The sequence below is a fragment of the Oncorhynchus nerka genome, linkage group LG6 (assembly GCF_034236695.1).
Source record: "Oncorhynchus nerka isolate Pitt River linkage group LG6, Oner_Uvic_2.0, whole genome shotgun sequence".
Classification (NCBI taxonomy): Eukaryota; Metazoa; Chordata; class Actinopteri; order Salmoniformes; family Salmonidae; genus Oncorhynchus; species Oncorhynchus nerka.
Genome location: NC_088401.1, coordinates 67536082 through 67559414, shown reverse-complemented (window position 1 = coordinate 67559414; position 23333 = coordinate 67536082). Strand labels below are relative to the sequence as shown.

At 42.8% G+C, this 23333-nt stretch overlaps 1 protein-coding gene across 1 annotated transcript in view; it reads left to right on the top strand.

The window, feature by feature from the left end:
• enox2 (ecto-NOX disulfide-thiol exchanger 2) overlaps nt 1–23333 on the top strand; it is a 275592-nt gene that overhangs the window by 219377 nt on the left and 32882 nt on the right. The window contains 3 exon segments of the mRNA XM_065019819.1: nt 2258–2464; nt 13203–13436; nt 21541–21753. Coding sequence (XP_064875891.1) covers nt 2258–2464; nt 13203–13436; nt 21541–21753 — 654 coding nt within the window.

Sequence of the window (23333 nt, the reverse complement as noted above, 5' to 3'; positions counted from 1 at the left end):
GCGCAGAGTGCACTAGCAGACTTTTTCTGACTAGCAAATTGAAAGGTTGTCTATTTTAATTTAAGGCTGAAAATGAGTCTGTAATTGGTTGTATAGACAACAGCCGGTGCAAGTGGAAAACACTGATGGATCTTAACATAAGTATAGGTGTGTGTTTGTCCCAGCAAGCAGAGTGGGCTGTACAGGATGGCTGTTATTGTCTTGTTTCGCGGAGATTTCGAGGAAAGAATGGAGAGCTCTATTGTCATTAAGTTACCGTTTGTCTGTTGTCCTGTGGTGCTGAACATCAGCTCCCAGGATACCAATGTTGACTCTATCCATGGTGCTGAAGATTCTGATCGGCTCTATCTCCTTGTTGACAAGTATCCACCACATTTTGCGTTCTCCAGTGTCACTCCCACCGTTCATACTCTTTCTGTAGTATAGAGACCACCCCACTGAACCTAGAAAATACATGCACATTTGGTTTTAAAAGCTGACTTTCAGATCATACAGCCATCGGCTAAATGTCGAAGGACTTTAGCTGAACAACAGTGGCACAGGTCTGGACCTCTGGAAGAGCTGAGCTTTGAAACAAACTTCATATCACTGACGTTTTAACATAAGAGGCCTTGCTCTTGCACCACAAGGCTCTGCCATAGATCCCTAGGAGGGCAGAGGCATCTCAGAGTAGGAATGCAGATCTAGGATCAGGTCTCCCCCTGTCCATATCTAAAAGGGCAAACTGATCCTAGATCAGCACTCCTACTCTGGGATGGGTTATGAATACAGGCCCTGGTGATTAGTTCTGTCCAGAGCAGTCGAGCCCCATGTATGGTTCAGTAAACTCTCATCTGTGTTCAATTAATCAGGTTTCTCAAGCAATGAACCATTCACATGAGAGAATCAACCAGCTTTTGGCTAAGAGGATGCATTTGTGTTTATCCCACAATAGTTTTCACATTAACATTAGATATCAATAGAAAAGTTATCCAAGCATATTGCTGTATGTTTTCGTCATTATTGCTACTCGTTGGTCATGGGAGATATTTCCAAATGTCATTTTTCAAATAATACTTTAATAGATTTTCCCAGCATGAAGCCTCTGAATTAATCAGATGGATATTGTATAACATAAATTACAGCCTGCACATTGCATTATGATAACAGTACTTCTAAATGCATAAATCAATTTCACATGATTTTTTTCACTGTAGAAACACTAGTTTTATATTGTGTTGTAAATTCAGACTGAGTATTTAACTGCTTCTTTAATGCGGTTCTGATTGATTTATGGGACCCAGTTTGTAGGTGGCATGTGAACCAAGGTTATTATAGTAAACTGTAATGAAGACTAGTCATGAACTATTTAGTTAACTGAAATAAAATAATTAACAAACCTGTTTGAAAAACGAAAACTATACTGAAACGTTGCCACGAGCATCACTGCAGATATTGGACGCGTTTGAGTGGTAAGACTACAGCTTCCGACTATAGACTAAAGTCGGGAGAGGTACATCTGTGACAGCCGAAAGTCTGATACTAATGTGTTTTTTCTGCAGCAAGGCTCAGATCACCCGTGTCTGGTTTGGAGATTACATAACCTATAACAAAAGCATGTCTGTTATACAAAATAAATGGCCAAATAAATGCAGTCTTTACCACTAGCGCCGGCTCTTGTCTATACAGCCGATTAGTTATTTTCAGCCGGATCCTTTTTCCACTTAAATTAACTAGGCTACTTTTCAATTCGCTAGTCAAAAAGTCCGAGCCTTCTCCCACTAGAATGATATGCATCTTCTAGCAATCTATTGAAATGACAGGCGTGTGCACTGAGGTCTTGCTCTTGCGACTCCTGTGGTGGGCCGGCCGCTGTCACGGTCGCCAGGTGTCCGGTGTTTCCTCCGACACATTGGTGCGTCTGGCTTCCAGGTTAAGCGGTCATTGTGTCAAGAAGCAGTGTGACTTGGTTGGGTCACTTTTGGGGATTTTGCTTATTTTGTAATTATCATTAAATAAAATAACTGATTAGTTAGCAACACTTGTAATAATCTGGCTAGTTTTTAGAAGTGCTAGTGCAAACAGATTATCAGTTGGCAGTGCATTCAAAAGCATGGGGACGTTAACTAGGAGATGCTTGCCAGGAGATTCTGGACATTGTTAGAAAAAAACGCTAACTAACGCCTTTAAACTCAGGTCAAATTATTACTTTATCATTCATAGTGTCCAAGTTTACGGGTAGTTTTCTGTATTGATGCCTCTCTCTTCTCATCTACAGACCTTCCCTTTCCGGCCATGAGGGAGCGCCCTCCCGGCTGTAAGACTGTGTTTGTGGGTGGTCTGCCAGAGAACTCCACTGAGGCGCTCATTGTGGAGGTATTTGGCCAGTTGGGGGAGATCATCGCAATCCGAAAGAGCAAGAAGAACTTCTGCCATATCCGATTTGCCGAAGAGTTCACTGTGGACAGAGCCCTCTTCCTGTCTGGTACATTGCCTACGTTTTCTATTAAACTTCAAGCTGTATTGTGGAATAAATGTCTTCCCTCTTCAGTCAGAGACCTTAACTATGTTGGTCAATGAGGAGACAATGAGAGGTGTTGTGCAATAAATGTCCTCCCTCTTCAGTCAGAGACCTTAACTTCTCTGGGATCGTTCGGGACGCTAGCGTCCCACCTCGCTAACATCCAGTGAAATTGCACGGCGCCAAATTAAAAACAACAGAAATCTCATAATTAAAATTCCTCAACCATACAAGTATTTTACACCATTTTAAAGATACACTTCTCGTTAATCCAACCACAGTGTCCGATTTCAAAAAGGCTTTTCGGCGAAAGCAGAACATATAGTTATGTTAGGTCAGCAACTAGTCACAGAAAGCATTCAGCCATTTTTCAAAGAGAGGTGTCACAAAAAGCAGAAATATAGTTAAGGTCTGTGACTGAAGAGGGAGGACATTTACTGCACAACACTTCTTGTTGTCTCCTCATTGACCAACGTAGTTAACTATGTTGGTCAATGAGAAGACCACTACAGGTGTTGTACAGTAAATGTCCTCCCTCTTCAGTCACAGACCTTAACTATGTTGGTCAATGAGAGGTGTTGTGCAGTAAATGTCCTCCATCTTCAGTCACAGATGTTGGTCAATGAGAAGACCACTAGAGGTGTTGTGCAGTAAATGTCCTCCCTCTTCAGTCACAGACCTTAACTATGTTGGTCAATGAGAAGACCACTACAGGTGTTGTGCAGTAAATGTCCTCCATCTTCAGTCACAGACCTTAACTATGTTGGTCAATGAGAAGACCACTACATGTGTTGTGCAGTAAATGTCCTCTCTCTTCAGTCACAGACCTTAACTATGTTGGTCAATGAGGAGACCACTAGAGGTGTTGTGCAGTAAATGTCCTCCCTCTTCAGTCACAGACCTTAACTATGTTGGTCAATGAGAAGACCACTAGAGGTGTTGTGCAGTAAATGTCCTCCCTCTTCAGTCACAGACCTTAACTATGTTGGTCAATGAGAAGACCACTAGAGGTGTTGTGCAGTAAATGTCCTCCCTCTTCAGTCACAGACCTTAACTATGTTGGTCAATGAGAAGACCACTAGAGGTGTTGTGCAGTAAATGTCCTCCCTCTTCAGTCACAGACCTTAACTATGTTGGTCAATGAGAAGACCACTACAGGTGTTGTGCAGTAAATGTCCTCCATCTTCAGTCACAGACCTTAACTATGTTGGTCAATGAGAAGACCACTAGAGGTGTTGTGCAGTAAATGTCCTCCCTCTTCAGTCACAGACCTTAACTATGTTGGTCAATGAGAAGACCACTACAGGTGTTGTGCAGTAAATGTCCTCCATCTTCAGTCACAGACCTTAACTATGTTGGTCAATGAGAAGACCACTACAGGTGTTGTGCAGTAAATGTCCTCCCTCTCCTAATAGTTCTAAATGAAGGAAATTAATCTCCAGTAGTAGTCCAGTACTAATCTCCAGTAGTAGTCCGTACTAATCTCCAGTAGTAGTCCGTACTAATCTCCAGTAGTAGTCCAGTACTAATCTCCAGTAGCAGTCAGTACTAATCTCCAGTAGCAGTCAGTACTAATCTCCAGTAGCAGTCAGTACTAATCTCCAGTAGCAGTCAGTACTAATCTCCAGTAGCAGTCAGTACTAATCTCCAGTAGCAGTCAGTACTAATCTCCAGTAGCAGTCAGTACTAATCTCCAGTAGCAGTCAGTACTAATCTCCAGTAGCAGTCAGTACTAATCTCCAGTAGTTGGTAGTCCAGTACTAATCTCCAGTAGTTGGTAGTCCAGTACTAATCTCCAGTAGTTGGTAGTCCAGTACTAATCTCCAGTAGTAGGTAGTCCAGTACTAATCTCCAGTAGTTGGTAGTCCAGTACTAATCTCCAGTAGTTGGTAGTCCAGTACTAATCTCCAGTAGTTGGTAGTCCAGTACTAATCTCCAGTAGTTGGTAGTCCAGTACTAATCTCCAGTAGTTGGTAGTCCAGTACTAATCTCCAGTAGTTGGTAGTCCAGTACTAATCTCCAGTAGTTGGTAGTCCAGTACTAATCTCCAGTAGTTGGTAGTCCAGTACTAATCTCCAGTAGTTGGTAGTCCAGTACTAATCTCCAGTAGTTGGTAGTCCAGTACTAATCTCCAGTAGTTTGTAGTCCAGTACTAATCTCCAGTAGTTTGTAGTCCAGTACTAATCTCCAGTAGTTGGTAGTCCAGTACTAATCTCCAGTAGTTGGTAGTCCAGTGCTAACCTCCAGTAGTTAGTAGTCCAGTGCTAACCTCCAGTAGTTAGTAGTCCAGTGCTAACCTCCAGTAGTTAGTAGTCCAGTGCTAACCTCCAGTAGTTAGTAGTCCAGTGCTAACCCCCTAGAGGTAGTCCAGTGCTAACCTCCAGTACTTAGTAGTCCAGTGCTAACCTCCAGTAGTTAGTAGTCCAGTGCTAACCCCCTAGAGGTAGTCCAGTGCTAACCTCCAGTTGTTAGTAGTCCAGTGCTAACCCCCTAGAGGTAGTCCAGTCGTAATCTCCAGTACTAATCTCCAGTGGTAGTCCTGTGGTAATCTCCAGTACCAGTCCCACTATTCATGTTGCACCAGGGTCTTTTTTTATCCCCTTTTCCATCAAAGCTTTTATACTCCAGACACATGCCATCTTAAATCTCTCTCTATATGCAAACTAGATACATATATCACAGCCCGACAAAGTACATTTAACACTGGCCTCTACAATAATATCCTATGCATTATTTATTGTGTGTGTGCTCGTCTGTGTGGTGCATATGTGTGTGCTTGTAGTGACTGTTTCTCATGAAACCAGTTTTAACTTTAAGTAGTCACACCAAATCCTCATTACTGAAATGTGTCCGGATTTAATTCTCAGGTCATTGTACTTTAGAAAAATATAAAACACAAAATATGTTGCTGTAGTTTGTCCATAAATCATAATGTTATATTACACTATATTTATTACATAAAAAGTGTCTGGGTTCATGTCTCATTACCGTAGAAACTCCAATCAGTTTTTCGACAGAATGCATCATGTGTAAGTAAAACTGTCTGCATTCTTTCTGCCCCCAGGGGGCAGGACAGAGTTTGGGAAAGCCTGATCTAGAGGAGTTGTCCTTAGATGAGCACAAGTTCATTTATTTGCTTTTATGCCTTCAGAATGAGGTTCTTATTCTCAAACACTCCCTTTACCCCACTTGACTTTCTCACATTATGGCAAAAAAAAGTATAATTGGGACAAAGTTAAAACTATTACCTTACCAACATGGGGGCATGAATGGGCTTTAGTGATGTGGTCAATTGTTTACTGACTCCTTTTATTTGCAGAGTTAGCTAAGGGCTTCTTATTACCAAAATGGGAACCTTAATATCGGTAATGCTAATTCTAATGTATAGACAATGGGTGTGCTGTGCTGGTAACTTCAATTATTTACTAGGACCACTGCTTTTACTGGTTTGTATAGATGATTTGTAAAACAGTTAAATTCAGTACAGGCTTAACTGAATGAACAACATAGACAGAATGCAGTGTGGAATTGTATGAAATAGTTTGGGGCAAGTGAGATAACATGGGTAAATTGACATGTAAATAGATCCCAAGGTTTAAATCCATTTGCTGACAGGAAAGTCATAATTGTATGAGTTAGCCCGTAGGTTAAACAGCAAGCGTGAGGAATGTGCGTTCTTGTGCCGTGCTTATAGGCTACAAGGTAAATAGGTGAATGACGTTCCACACATGGCAAATAGGAATGTGGAGAAGAACGAGACGCTATGCTGATGATACGTTTGTTTTCATTCCCACTACGCCTGTATAATAGGAACCAGAGTGAATTATGTTATGCTGCTTAATGAAGTTAAACAACCATTCAGACCAGTCTTCCTGATTTGAACGTATTATTTGACAGGGTTTGTCAAGAAATATGGGGTGCTTAAACCCCATTTAACTTACTTTGGGCCACAATCTGCAATTTGAGCAAAAAGCTCAAATTAGGATATGCCCCATTTTGACATGTGTACCTGTTTTAGCACTTACTTATACTGTTGTTTGATATCATAAGCCAGTTTTTGGTCCGTATCTCACATATTTAGATACTGTTGCTGAACATGACAACTGAAATGCTGAATTGTTTCAATGAGCACTTTGTCTCATCTGGTAAACTGTCTGATTCAGTGTCCTCTGTCTCTGTACAACCCTGTGTGGATGAACCAGTGAGGGCTGGTCAAACTTTTAGCTCTTTGCCATTCTCAGTGCAGGTGGTACATAAAAGCCCTGAAATCCTTAGATCAGAGAAAGCCTGCAGGTCCTGATCTTTTGGATCCCTGCTTTTTAAATCTGGCTGCTGATTTCATAGCTGAACCACTTACATATCTGTTCAATCTAACCCTGGAATGTCATGAAAATCTGGACATCAGCATTTGTCCTACCACTTTTAAAAGGGGGAGATCCAACTCTTTTAAACAATTATAGGCCAATCTAAAAGCTGTCACCCCTGGTGAAAATACTTGAAACCCTTGTGAGTGAACAGCTAAAATAGTTTTTATTTACGAACTCTATTTTATCAATGTACCAATCGGGCTTCAGGAAGAAGCAGAGCACAATTACAGCAGCCATGATGGTTTTAAATGATATCACTGAAGCCCTTGATAAAAACAGCGCTGTGTCTCACTTTTTATTAATTTCTCTAAGGCTTTTGATACAGTTGATCATGCTATACTAAGGCAGAGATTGTCAAGTGTAGGTCTTTCAGAGCATGCAGTTGCATGTTTTTCTAACTATCTGTCTGATAGAACTGTGCAATCAATTTGATGGGCTTAAGTCTGTTAAATTGTCTGTCTTTAATGGTGTGCCCCAAGGCTCTGTACTTGGTCCTCTCTTATTCACTATATATATAAATGATTTAGACAAAAATGTCCAAAATGTGCAACTTCATTTTTATGCTGATGATACTGTTATTTACTGTTGTGCCTCGTCTCTTACAAAAGCTTTCCAGTACTTGCAAACTGCTTTTTATACTGTTCAACATACCTTGTGTCAATTTAAGCTTATCCTCAATACTGACAAAACTAAACTAATGGTGTTTTCTAAAGCAAGAAATAGACCTCTGAACCTTTCACCTATTACTACCTGTCAGGGTAAGGAGATTGAAGTTGTAACCTCATAAATATATTGGAATTTTAATTGATGACGGCCTCTCTTATATTCAACAACTTACAAAATAATTTAAGCTGAAATTGGGATTTTGTTTTAGGAATAAGGCCTGTTTTTCTTTTGAAGCCAGGAGGCTAGTATCAGCTACATTTATGCCTTTACTAGACTATGGGGATATTTTATATATGAATGCTTCCACTCAGTGTTTGAGATCAATTGACACCCTTTACCATGGCACTTTGAGATTTATTTTAAACTGCAAAACCCTTACGCACCACTGCACTTTGTATACCAGGGTTGGCTGGCCTTCTCTAGTCACTCGTAGGCTCAGTCACTGGTATACTTTTATTTACAAAGCCATTTTGGGTTTACTACCTTTTTATTTGGACATTTTTATTGTTCAGAAATGTGGTGGGTACTCTCTTCGTTCGCTGTACTTTATCCTGCTAACTGTTCCAAATGTCAGAACTGAATTTGGTAAAAGGGCTTTTATGTACTCATTTACATTACATTACATTTAAGTCATTTAGCAGACGCTCTTATCCAGAGCGACTTACAAATTGGTGCGTTCACCTTAAGACATCCAGTGGAACAGCCACTTTACAATAGTGCATCTAAATCTTTTAAGGGGGGGGGGTGAGAAGGATTACTTTATCCTATCCTAGGTATTCCTGAAAGAGGTGGGGTTTCAGGTGTCTCCGGAAGGTGGTGATTGACTCCGCTGTCCTGGCGTCGTGAGGGAGTTTGTTCCACCTTTGGGGGGCCAGAGCAGCGAACAGTTTTGACTGGGCTGAGCGGGAACAGTACTTCCTCAGTGGTAGGGAGGCGAGCAGGCCAGAGGTGGATGAACGCAGTGCCCTTGTTTGGGTGTAGGGCCTGATCAGAGCCTGGAGGTACTGAGGTGCCGTTCCCCTCACAGCTCCGTAGGCAAGCACCATGGTCTTGTAGCGGATGCGAGCTTCAACTGGAAGCCAGTGGAGAGAGCGGAGGAGCGGGGTGACGTGAGAGAACTTGGGAAGGTTGAACACCAGACTCTGCATACTCATACTCTGCGCCATCGTATTGGAACGCCTTATCAAAATCATTTTAAACTGGAAGAACTTTTTTTTTTTACATCATTCTCTGACCTGTCAATGTTTTTAATTAGCTGTTTTTGATTTTGTTATACTCTTGTGAATTCTATGGTTTTTATGAGATTACTTGTCGTTTTTCATGTTGTTTGTCTGTAATTTTTGTAATGACTTGGTGCTGCCTATCTTGGCCAGGACGCTCTTGTAAAGGATATTTTAAATCTCAATGAGCCCTTCCTGGTTAAATTAAAATTAAATTAAAATAAATACTTTAAGCATTTGCCCATAGGATCCCATTCAATCCAGAAATACATCTAAATTACCTTACATCCACGTCATAGTACACCAATATTACCTTTAAAGACCTTTAACTTCTTGCGGCGAGCCATCCGGGATCGTGAATACAGCCTCAAGCTCATTACTATAACGCAACGTTAACTATTCATGAAAATCGCAAATGAAATGAAATCAATATGCTAGCTCTCAAGCTTAGCCTTTTGTTAACCTCTTGCTTCTACTCGGGACGCTTGCGTCCCAACTAGAGCTCTGGAAATGCAAATGCGCTACGCTAAATGCTAATAGTATTAGTTAAAACTCAAACGTTCATTAAAATACACATGCAGGGTATCGAATTAAAGCTACACTCGTTGTGAATCCAGGCAACAAGTCAGATTTTTAAAATGCTTTTCGGCGAAAGCATGAGAAGCTATTATCTGATAGCATGAAACAATACACTTCAACACAAAAGACCCGCAGGGGACGTAAACAAAATAATTAGCATTTCGGCGTTACACAAACCGCACAATAAAATAGAAAACATTCATTACCTTTCACCATCTTCTTTGTTGGCACTCCTAGATGTCCCATAAACACTATTGGGTCTTTATTTCGATTAAATCGGTCCATATAAAGCCTAGATATCGTTATATGTAGACTGTGTGATAAACGAAAAAAACATTGTTTCAAAACGTAACGTCATTTTTTAAAATTCAAAAAGTCGACGATAAACTTTCACAAAACACTTCGAAATACTTTTGTAATGCAACTTTAGGTATTAGTAAACGTTAATAAGCGATAAAATTCATCAGGAGGCGATGTAAAAATCATTAGCTGTCCGTCTGGATAAATGTCCGGCTAGAAACTCCTAGACCTGAAGAAATACGGTGCCTTGCATGTGTTTGACCAAGAAAAAACTCGTAGGGAAATGACAAGACTTTAGACACCGTGTGGAAGCTGTAGGTACTGCAACCTCAGTCAATTAATTGTGGTTCACCTTTATCAATGCGCTGAAATGTTGCGCGATTTTTAACAGAATGTTCAAAAAAGTAGAGGGTAGAGGGAAGAGGTTAACAACACTGTCATCTCAGATTTTCAAAAATATGCTTCTCAACCATAGCAAAACTAGCATTTGTGTAACAGTATTGATAGCTATTGATAGCTAGCATTAGCTTTTAGCGTTAGCATTCAGCAGGCAACATTTTCACAAAAAACAGAAAACCATTCAAATAAAATCATTTACCTTTGAAGAACTTCGGATGTTTTCAATGAGGAGACTCAGTTAGATAGCAAATGTTCAGTTTTTCCTGAAAGATTATTTGTGCAGGAGAAATCGGTCCGTTTTCTGCGTCAAGTTTGGCTACCAAAAAAAACAGAAAATTCATTCGTCAAAACGCCAAACTTTTTTCCAAATTAACTCCATAATATCGACTGAAACATGGTAAACGTTGTTTAGAATCAATCCTCAACGTGTTTTTCACATATCTCTTCGATGATATATCGTTCGTGGAAGTGTGCTTTCCCCTCTGAATCCCATGGGAAAATGCCTGCAGCTGAAGTTTACGCACCAATTTAGACAATGGACACCGGGCGGACCCCTGGCAAATGTAGTCTCTTATGGCCAATCTTCCAATGATATGCCTACAAATACGTCACAATGCTGCAGACACCTTGGACGAACGGCAGAGAGCTTATGCTCGTTCATGGCACATTTTCTTTCCAAAGCTGCCAATTATATGCATAGTCGAGCATCTTTTCGTGACAAAATATTGCGCTTAAAACGGGCACGTTTTTTTAATCCAATAATGACATAGCGCCCCCATAGGTTGAAGAGGTTAAAGATCATTTATTGTTTAAAAAAATGAATAACTTTGTTTTGTGCTTAAATTCACTTTTTACTCTTGAAAATACATGAATGTAGTTACAGTACCATACTGAAATAAGGGGTATTTTAGTCAATTGCAGTACTTTTAGTATTATGCAAGTCTGATGTATTGGGTTTCTGAATCTCTAGAGATCAGTACAGTTTTTCAATGGCAAACTATGCAACTCTCTGGGCAGGTGAGATTTTGTCCCAAAGACAACTGTTAATTCGTGTTGACTCTAGTATTCCTTCCATTTGTTATGTGCATTAGCGACTCTCAACAAAAAATACACCTAGCCAAGTGATCAGTTCTTCTCCCTACAGTTTCTCTTCCCTTTCTCTTACAAAATTGTTCTGACCACTCCCATTAGGCCTACAGAAATATAATGTATCTGATGGGATACACAAACAAAACTGTAGACAAGCTACATTCCTTGCCAAATCACAACAGCTTTATCGCAAATTCAAAATGGACTGGTTGATTAAAAGTAGGGAAGTATGTGTTCCAACCACGAGCTGCAGTTTTGGAATAATAGATGTGGCTTGTCGATTTCAGGCTTTTTTGTGAACTGCTGTAGTGTACCATTTAGAAAAGGTTACAGCCCCCATAAACCTTGGCAGGTTCCAGAATGAAATATGCAACAAAACCATTGTTTTGATGAAGGCAAATAGTGTATTTATTAGTCTAGTCTATATCAACTGCAGTCATTTCTATAATCAGTACCTTTGTTCTCCAACTGTTGCTGGCGATGATGTGTGGTAAATAATTAGAAATATGCTCCGTATCCCCTCTTACAGAAGTTGTTGCGTTAGGTAGGTCTATTTGTAAATAATGTTGGCTTCGTGGTGGTGATCGAGGCCTGTTGGTGGTAGTTTTGTGATAACTCCACTGTGATGAACATTTTGTGGAGACATTTTTTTTCTTCAAATTTACCATTTAATTTTGTTTTAACATTAACCCACCTTGAAAAATGCATCATATCTTATTAATAACCACAATAATGATCAAATAAATAAGTACAGATCCTAATATAAGTGATCCTAGAGAAAATGTTGTGAAAAATTACCCTTTTGGGAGGGGGGGGTCAAATGTGAGTTTTGTGAGACTGACCCGTGTGTGTAGCCGTCTCAGGTGACTTGGCCTAGCTATTCTCTTCAGTAAGAATGGATAACTGTCCCATACATTATGTCCACCACCAGTCCCACAGACCACCATTCTAGTTACAGTTTAGTAGTCCATCGACCTAGTGGTCCAGCAGCACAGAGCTCTCCAGTCTCCCTATGAAATATTGAATCACATCTGTGAGCCTGAAGCAAAGAGCAGGCCGTGTGTCATTTGAGTGAATGAGCAGCGATGGAGAGGAGGAGGAGTGAAAGAGACTGAAGAGTGAGACAGCAGAAAGCAGGAGGGAGAGAAAGAGAAACAGAGAGGAGCGGGAGAGAGAGAGAGCGAGATACAGAGGAAAGATGAGCAGGAGAATGGAGAGAGATGTTTGCTTGGGTGTCACTAGAGGACCAATTAGTCTCTAAGTCTTCTCTATGAATTAGTTTAGAGAACAGAAAGGTGTTTACTTCAACCCCACAAAGCTACTTTAGCTGGGATGCAGCTGTGACAGGAACCAACAGATTAAAAAAAGGAGAGCCTCAGAGGGATGGATGGACCGATCGTTTCAACCCAAATAGAGGATGTCAAGAGAGAGATGCAGGTGTCTGATAGAAAGTGGTTTGTGGGTATTTACGGCGCTTTATCGCCCTGCACCTGCCCGTTTAGCAGAGTGAAATGTCACTTGTGATGTTACCAATTGGTTCTAACGCTCTCTCCCCCCTTCTCTCTCTCTCCCCTCCTCTCTCTCTCTCCCCCTCCTCTCTCTCTCTCCCTCCTCTCTCTCTCTCTCTCCCTCCTCTCTCTCTCTCTCTCTCTCTCCCCTCTCTCTCTCTCTCCCCCTCTCTCTCTCTCCCCCTCTCTCTCTCTCCCCTCTCTCTCTCTCTCTCTCTCTCTCTCTCTCTCCCCCTCTCTCTCTCTCTCTCCCCCTCTCCCTCTCTCTCTCTCTCCCCTCCTCTCTCTCTCTCTCTCTCTCTCCCCCTCTCTCTCTCTCTCTCTCTCTCTCTCCCCCTCTCTCTCTCTCTCTCTCCCCTCTCTCTCTCTCTCTCTCTCTCTCTCTCTCTCTCCCCATCTCTCTCTCTCTCTCTCTCTCTCCCCTCTCTCTCTCTCTCTCTCTCTCTCTCCCCCTCTCTCTCTCTCCCCCTCTCTCTCTCTCTCCCCACTCCTTTTCTCTCCCCACTCCTTTTCTCTCCCCACTCCTCTCTCCCCTCCCTCTCTCTCTCCTCAACTCCCTTTCCTCTCCCTCCAGGCTACCGTATGCGTCTGGGCTCCAGTACAGACAAGAAGGACACAGGGCGGCTCCATGTGGACTTTGCCCAGGCCAGAGACGACTTGTATGAGTGGGAGTGTCGTCAGCGCCTGTATGCCAGAGAGGAGAGACACCGCAGGAGGATGGAGGAGGACCGTTTCAGACCCCCCTCCCCTCCACCCATCGTCCATTACTCAGACCACGAGTGTAGCCTGCTGGGCGACAAGATCAAAGGTGGGGCTACACACACAGAGAGCCTCCTGTACAAAAGTACAGGATCATTTATATAGTCCAGCTACCCCATGCAAGCATCTGCAAAACACGTGACCCTATGTGTGTGTGAGGGGAGACAACTGGGTGAAAAGGTTGCCTCAGTCTGTTGCAACTGAGTGAGAGCAACAGGGGCCAGAATGACAGGAAGTCAATCCAGACATACTTCCTCTAACAGTAGCTCTACAGTTCCCCAAAGTTGGGCAAGCAAGCACTTTTGACTGTCGGGCCAGATGATGTATGGTTGTACTGGTCACGCACGCACGCGCACATGTATCTTTGGCCCAGAAACAGGCTCCAGACAGAACAATAGCTCTGTTACTGGTGTGTAGGATATAACCTTTAGTCTGTCTCTGATCAAGAGGAACCAGTCAGTTTCTGTCAATCTTGGCTGAGTGGCCAGACATCATGGGGTCATTCTACACAGTCAGGACAGGCCTCTATTAATGCACGCACACACTTTTCTATCCTATATATGTTAGTTTATATGACAATCTCAAACCCAAAGTTCAGGCTTAAACACAGATGTTTTAGTACACAAGCATTAGTAAGGTTTAACTTCGAAATGCCCTCACATCAAGCTGATCAACCGGTACACAATGTACAGTGTTCCACTGTGGTCCTCCTCTGGGTTTGATTTGGTTGACATCCTCCTGACACACGGCAGAGCTTGATGTTGTCTATATGTCTGATGAATCTGTCTCTAGGTTTAAAGAAGCTGCAGACTCAAAAGCCCCATCTTCTCTGAGGCTTAAAGTGTGATTCTGTACTTTCTCAAAGGCAGATGAACTCATGGATACCATGTTTATGTTTCTGCGTGTATGAAGGAAGTTTGGTAGTTTCACGAGCCAATGCTAAGTACAAAAATGTCCCTTTAATCTGTTTGTGTGCATGTGTTCGTGCTTGTGTATTTATATGCTTAAAGATAGTGTAAAGCATGTCCCCACTGCTGAAGGACATGCATATCCCCTCCCACAACTTGTACAACTTAGACTTCTGAATGTGAGGATTCCAGTGGAAAGAAGCTCAACGTCATGTTTTGTGAATTAGGTTGGCAGACAGGTAACCTCACTGCCATCTTAACCCAAACACCTTGAGACATTCTCCAGGGTAGCCTAGGGGCGGCAGGGTAGCCTAGTGGTTAAGAGCGTTGGACTAGTAACCGGAAGGTTGCAAGTTCAAACCCCCAAGCTGACAAGGTACAAATCTGTCGTTCTGCCCCTGAACAGGCAGTTAACCCACTGTTCCTAGGCCGTCATTGAAAATAAGAATTTGTTCTTAACTGACTTGCCTAGTTAAATAAAGGTAAAAAATTTTTAAATGAACTGCTACACAGAGCAGTGGCCAAGTAAAGAATGTGGCTTCTCTACTTTCAGTTTAGCTGAGAAGCTGCTAGATATGAAAATGAGCTGCCAGGCAGTACTTTTAGTAACCACACATCTCTTCAACACATTCCTGTGCTTTTACTGTATGTGGGTTTTGTGAATCTTAGGGACCTCCTCAAAATTGGTTTCTTTGATAAGCCACTTAGCCCCCTCCCTGTATAGATTCATTGAAAGATATGTTTTTCACTGTGTCCCAAATGGCACCCAATCCCTATATAGTGCACTACTTTAAACTAGAGCCCTGATCAAAAGTAGTATACTATATAGCGGAAAGGGTGCCTTTTTGGATGCAACTTCCATACAGCAGATAAACTCTCATTTTGTCCAGATGTTATATTTTATTGGGCCCTGGTCATTGTCAGATATTGTGTGTGTATTGATAATGGATCTGTAGTTGGTAGGGAGGACTAGTGACTGGAGAGCCTGGAAACCTACATCTTTCTATAGATAGACTAACACCTCAGGGACCTCTGGTTATGACACCTTAGGGGCTTCACCTTAAATAAATCAAAAGCCCTCTCGATCTTAGTGTGTGAACATGTACACAGAGTGGACAAAACATTAAGAACACCTATTTCCATACAATAGACTGACCAGGTGAATCAAATCAAAGTTTATTTGTGATGTGTGCCAAATACAACAGGTGTAGCCCTTACAGTGAAATGCTTACTTACAGGCTCTAACCAATAGTGCAAAAAAGGTATTAGGTGAACAATCGATACGTAAAGAAATAAAAACAACAGTAAAAAGACAGTGAAAAAGAGTAGCGAGGCTATAAAAGTAGCGAGGCTACATACAGGCACCGGTTAGTCGGGCTGATTGAGGTAGTATGTACATATAGATATGGTTAAAGTGACTATGCATGATTGAGGTAGTATGTTCATATAGATATGGTTAAAGTGACTATGCATGATTGAGGTAGTATGTACATATAGATATGGTTAAAGTGACTATGCATGATTGAGGTAGTATGTACATATAGCTATGGTTAAAGTGACTATGCATGATTGAGGTAGTATGTACATAAAGATATGGTTAAAGTGACTATGCATGATTGAGGTAGTATGTACATATAGATATGGTTAAAGTGACTATGCATGATTGAGGTAGTATGTACATATAGATATGGTTAAAGTGACTATGCATGATTGAGGTAGTATGTACATATAGATATGGTTAAAGTGACTATGCATGATTGAGGTAGTATGTACATAAAGATATGGTTAAAGTGACTATGCATATATGATGAACAGAGAGTAGCAGAAGCGTAAAGAGGTGAATCCAGTTGAAAGATTTGATCCCTTATTGATATCACTTGTTAAATCCACTTCAATCAGTGTAGATGACAGGGAGGAGACAGGTTAAATAACGATTAAGCCTTAAGACAATTGAGACATGGTTGTTTATGTGTGACATTCAGAGGGTGAATGGGCAAGACAAATATTGAAGTGCCTTTGAACAGGGTATGGTAGTAGGTGCCAGCCGCACCAGTTTGTGTCAAGAACAGCAACGCTGCTGGGTTTTTCACACTCAAATCAAATGTATTTATATAGCCCTTCGTACATCAGCTGATATCTCAAAGTGCTGTACAGAAACCCAGCCTAAAACCCCAAACAGCAAGCAATGCAGGCGTAGAAGCACGGTGGCTAGGAAAAACTCCCTAGAAAGGCCAAAACCTAGGAAGAAACCTAGAGAGGAACCGGGCTATGTGGGGTGGCCAGTCCTCTTCTGGCTGTGCCAGGTGGAGATTATAACAGAACATGGCCAAGATGTTCAAATGTTCATAAATGACCAGCATGGTCAAATAATAATAATCACAGGCAGAACAATTGAAACTGGAGCAGCAGCACGGCCAGGTGGACTGGGGACAGCAAGGAGTCATCATGTCAGGTAGTCCTGAGGCATGGTCCTAGGGCTCAGGTCCTCCGAGAGAGAGAAAGAGAGGATTAGAGAGAGCATACTTAAATTCACACAGGACACCGGATAGGACAGGAGAAGTACTCCAGATATAACAAACTGACCCTAGCCCCCCGACACAAACTACTGCAGCATAAATACTGGCGGCTGAGACAGGAGGGCTCAGGAGACACTGTGGCCCCATCCGATGATACCCCCGGACAGTGCCAAACAGGAAGGATATAACCCCACCCACTCAACCATTTGAGTGTATATCAAGAATGGTCCACCACCAAAAGGACATCCAGCCAACTTGACACAACTGTGGGAAGCATTGAGGTAAACATGGGCCAGCATCCCTGTGGAAAACTTTTGATACCTTATCAAATCAAATGTTATTGGTCACATACACATGGTTAGCAGATGTTATTGTGAGTATAGCGAAATGCTTGTGCTTCTAGTTCCAACAGTGCAGCGATATCTTACAAGTAATCTAACAATTCCACAACGACCTAATACACACAAGTCTAAGTAAAGGAATGGAATAAGAATGTATAAATATCTGGAAGAGCAATGACCGAGCGGCAAAGGCAAGATGCAATAGATTGTATAAAATACAATATATACATATAAGATGAGTAATGCAAGATATATAAACATTATTAAAGTGGCCAAGAATTTCAAGTATGTATGTATGTATGTAGGCAGCAGCCTCTCTGTGGAGGTGATATGATTCTTGACTAGTCTCTCAAAGCACTTCATGATGACAGAAGTGAGTGCTACGGGGCGGTAGTGATTTAGTTCAGTTACCTTTGCCTTCTTGGGTACAGGAACAATGGTGGCCATCTTGAAGCATGTGGGAACAGCAGACTGGGATAGGGAGAGATTGAATACGGCCGTATACGCACCAGCCAGCTGGTCTGCGCATGCTCTGAGGACACGGCTAGGGATGTCTTGCGAGGGTTAACACATTTAAATGTCTTTTAGAGTCCATGCCCTGTTCTGAGGGCAAAAGGGGGTGCAACTCAATATTAGGAAAGTGTTCCTAATGTTTTGTACACTCGGTGTATTTGGGTGACCATAGAGAACAAAACCATCTTAGACGTTTCCACTTAATAACAGCACTTGCAATTGACCAGGGCAGGAATTGAATGAACTGACTAGTTGGAAAGGTGGCCACGTAACCGGTGTGGCTGAATTTCAAAGTATGCGGTGTCCATATCGCAACAGAGCTTTCAACCGCAAGGTGGCCTTGCGTTTTCACTGCGTAACATCCGGCGCAACATAATGGATTGCTTATGGGTAATGTGAACAAGGACATCACCAGCGTCATTAACAATGAAAGTCAATAACACTCGTCTCTTCACATCTCCTTATCAGTCTACAACCCAAAACATGAATAATGCAAAACAACCACTGTTGTTCATACAAAGGCATTTGAAACATGATATTCACATCGCTACCATCCACTGCCCTCTAGTTAACATGAAGAGCAGACCTGGAGAAGAACCAGAGCCTGTGGTGCCATTTAGAATACATTTTCGGGATTTTATTAAAGATATCACTATTTTCTCTCCTCCCTCTCCTTTCCTATCCTCCCTCCGTTTATCTCCTCTACTGCTATCAGCTTTGGGCTGAATGAATGAACTTGTTTCTCTAATGAGCTATGATGGAGGGGATGGCTGCCATCTTGTCGGCTCCTAACCAACAATGCTATTTTTGTTTTTTCGCATTGTTCGTAACTTGTTTTGTGCATAATGTTGCTGCTACAGTCTCTTATGACCGAAAAGAGCTTCTGGACATCAGAACTGCGATTACTCAACTCAGATTAGACCGATTAGCTAACATTAAATCGCTGGAAAATAAATGGGGCGAACTGAAAACACGTATATCCTACCAACTGTAATATCATATGTTTCACCAAGTCGTGGCTGAACGATGACATTAAGAACATACAGCTGGTGGGTTTTACACTCTATCGGCAGGCAGCCTCTGGTAAGACACGGGGCGGGGGCCTATGCATATATGTAAACAGCTTGTGCACAATACCTAAGGAAGTCTCTGTTTTGCTCGCCTGAGGTAGGGTATCTTATGATAAGCTGTAGACCAAACGATCTACCTAGAGTTTTCATCTGTATTTTTCGTAGCTGTCTACATACAACCACAGACCGATGCTAGCACTAAGTCCGCACTCAATGAGCTGTATAAGGCCATAAGCAAACAAGGAAAACACTCATCCAGAGGCAGCGCTCCTAGTGGCCGGGGACTTTAATGCAGGGAAACTTAAATCTGTTTTACCTACTTTCTATCAGCATGTTAAATGTGCAACCAGAGGGAAAGGAACTCTGGACCACCTATACTCCACACACAGAGATGCGTACAAAGCTTGCCCTCACCCTCCATTTGGCAAATCTGACCATAATTATATCCTCCTGATAACTGCTTACAAGCAAAAAGTTAAGCAGGAAGCACCAGTGACTCGGTCTATAAAAAAAAGTGTCAGATAAAGCAGATGCTAAACTACAGGACTGTTTTGCTAGCACAGACTGGAATATGTTTCCAGGATTCTTCCGATGGCATTGAGGAGTACCCCACATCAGTCACTGGTTTAATCAAAAAGTGCACCGAGGACGTCATCCCCACAGTGACTGTACGTACATAACCCAACCAGAAACCATCGATCACAAGTAACATTCGCGCTGAGCTAAAGGTTTGAGCTGCCGCTTTCAAGGAGTGGGACTCTAACCCAGAAGCTTGTAAGAAATCCCGCTATGCCCTCCGATGAACCATCAAACAGGCAAAGCCTCAATACAGGACTAAGATCGAATCGTAGTCCACCGGCTCCGATGCTCGTCGGATGTGGCAGAGCTTGAAACTATTACAGACTACAAAGGGAAGCACAGCCGAGAGCTGCCCATTGACACGAGCCTACCAGACGAGCTAAATAACTTCTATGCTTGCTTCGAGGCAAGTAACACTGAAACATGCATGTGAGCATCAGCTGTTCCAGATGACTGTGATCACGCTCTCCACAGCCGATGTAAGACCTTTAAACTGGTCAACATTCACAAGGCCGCAGGGCCAGACGGATTATGTGTACTCCGGACGTGTACTCCGAGCATCCGCTGACATACTGGCAAGTGTCTGACATTTTCAACCTCTCCCGGTCTGAGTCTGTAATACCAACATGTTTCAAGCAGACCACCGTAGTCCCTATGTCCAAGAACACTAAGGTAACCTATCTAAATGACTACCGACCCGTAGCACTTCCGTCTGTAGCCATGTAATGCTTTGAAAAGTTGGTCAAGGCTTACATTAACACATTATCCCAGAAACCCTACACCCACTCCAATTAGCATACCGCACCAACATATCCACAGATTATGCCATCTCTATTGCACTAGACACTTTCACACCTGGACAAAAGGAACACCTATGTGAGAATGCTATTCATTGACTACAGCTCAGGGTTCAACACCATTGTACCCTCAGCTCATCACTAAGCAAAGGGTAGGTAACAATACATCCACCACGCTGATCCTCAACACAGGGGCCCCTCGGGTGTGTGCTCAGTCCCCTCCTGTACTCCCTGTTTACTCATAACTGCACAGCCAGGCACGACTCCAACACCATCAATAAGTTTGCTGATGACACAAAAGTGGTATGCCTGATCACCGACAATGATGAGACAGCCTATAGGGAGGAGGTCAGAGACCTGACCGTGTGGTGCAAGGACAACAACCTCTCCCTCAACGTGATCAAGACAAAGGAGATGATTGTGGACTGCAGGAAAAGGAGGACAGAGCACGCCCCCATTCTCATCAACGGGGCTGTAATGGAGCAGTTTGAGAGCTTCAAGTTCCTTGGCGTCCACATCACCAACAAGCTAACAAGTTCCAAGACAGTCGTGAAGCGGGCACGACAAAACCTATTCCCCCTCAAGAGACTGAAAAGATTTGGCATGCGTCCTCAAAAGGTTAACAAGACATTTGTGAAGTGGTTGAAAAATGAGTTTTAATGACTCCAACATAAGTGTATGTGAACTTCAGACTTCAACTGTATTTACCAGGCGGTGTCATAGGAAGACCCTAAAAATTGTCCAAGACTCCTGCTACCGCACGGCAAGCGGTACCGGAGCTCCAAGTGTAGGTCCAAGTGGCTTCTACAGCTTCTACCCCCAAGCCATAAGACTTAAGACTATTTGTGTCGCCCCCCCTCTCCTCTGTGCTGCTGCTACTCCATTATCTAGGCATAGTCACTTTATTAATTCTACCTACATGTACATATTACCTCAATTACCTTGACACCTGTGCCCCCGGCACATTGACTCTGTACCGGTACCCCCTTTATGTAGCCCCGCTATTGTTATTTACTGCTGCTCTTTAATTTGATATTCTTATCTCTTTCTTTTTTGGGGGGGTAATTTCTTAAAACTGCGTTGTCAGTTAATGTCTACTAAGTAAGCATTTTACTGTTGTGTTCGGCGCATGTGACAAATACAATTTGATTTGAAATGAGTTATTCGCCCAAATCTTTGACTTTCTGCTTCTGCCATTTCTGTATCGCCTTTCCTCTCAGTTCTCTATCAGGCCATGATAAATACGACAGAAGAACTTTCATACCATAGAGATCCTATTGAATTAATTGTTATTTAATTCATAAATGTATGTTCTAATTCCTACCTATGTTTCAAACAATAAATGCATTTATATTCGCCGCTAGTTGTAACCTTACCCCAAACAAACCACTGACCTTAACCTTAAGTCTTACCTTAACCCTCTCCTCAGATGAGGCAGCGTTTGCGGCGGCGGTGCACGTGCTGCTGACCTGGGTGGAACGCGGTGAGGTGAACCGTCGTAACGCCAACAACTTCTACTCAATGATCCAGTCGTCCAACAGCCACATCCGCCAGCTGATGAGTCAGAAGGCCGCCCACGAGAAGGAGTTGGAGGTGGCCAAGGACAAGTTCAAGACCGCCCTGTCTGGCATCCTGGCACAATGTGAGTACACACCAGGCTGACACACACACAGGACCCACAACAGGGTAAGGGTCAACATAAAACCACTTGTGGCATTCCCTTTGAAGCAACGTCACATTGTCCCTCTAAATGTTCTCAACCCTCAAGTGATTTTCATGTCACAAGTTCACAAGTTCCAGGTCAGTGCTCCATACATGATGGATCAAATACCCAGGGACATGGAACAGAGATGGTCTTTTCTGCAAACACACTCACACACATGCATGGCTGCACACAAACAGAGGATAGCACTTCTGAAGACCCACTCTATGGGATGACTCTTTGTAGGAGTAGATTTGGGGCAGTTTGCCTGGTAAAGGCCAGTGATGGCAGCAATAACATTGAACAGGTTATTTAGGGAGCTGTTAGCTACCTCTCTTAGCCCATCATCATTAGGCCCAGAGTGGCCACTTTTCTCTCTCCATCTCCCATCTGTCTTCCTGTCTCTGTCTCTCATAGTAATTAACACCTGTCTGAGGAGAGCAACTGTCAGCCGATTCACTAATGAGGCTTTTAGGTACTGGTGCTGATCTCACTGTAGACCCCTGTAAAGCTGACCCTGGATCAGTCAGAACTATTTGACTACCTGGGTCAGGTAGAGACATTCCGATAGTACCAGGGTCTGCCAGAGACATTCACATAGTACCAGGGTCTGCCAGAGACATTCACATAGTACCAGGGTCTGCCAGAGACATTCACATAGTACCAGGGTCTGCCAGAGACATTCACATAGTACCAGGGTCTGCCATAGACATTCACATAGTACCAGGGTCTGCCAGAGACATTCACATAGTACCAGGGTCTGCCAGAGACATTCACATAGTACCAGGGTCTGCCAGAGACATTCACATAGTACCAGGGTCTGCCAGAGACATTCACATAGTACCAGGGTCTGCCAGAGACATTCACATAGTACCAGGGTCTGCCAGAGACATTCACATAGTACCAGGGTCTGCCAGAGACATTCCGATAGTACCAGGGTCTGCCAGAGACATTCCGATAGTACCAGGGTCTGCCAGAGACATTCACATAGTACCAGGGTCTGCCAGAGACATTCACATAGTACCAGGGTCTGCCAGAGACATTCACATAATATCATCCACAAAGTCCCAGTGCATATCCCATTCCTATTCCCATGTTGAGTTCCAACTAGGGAACTCCTGTGTCATGTTGCCTCTGTTTAGCTTGAGGCCGGAAATACCCAGGGGCATGTTGGTAGTCAACAGATGTAACTCTTGTCTGTCAGCTTTTCAGCTTTACCTCCTGTTCATTTTTCCAAAGGGAAAAAACAGTTTTATTAACCTGCTTCAACTTGTGCTGTGGCAGCCTCTCTGTATCTCACAGCTGTGACGTGCCTGACACTAAGAATCAAGATATAACACAGCTGTCATATACTCACATACACCTGTGGGGAATAGAGAGATAAACGTCTGAGGTTGCAGGAAACCTGTGATGGGTGGCGCTACCTTGCAAAAGGACAATTTGAAGTCACTCAAGTGATAATTGAATGGCAATGACCTGTCATTGGGCCTTTGTGAAATATTGATAGCACATACAGTAAC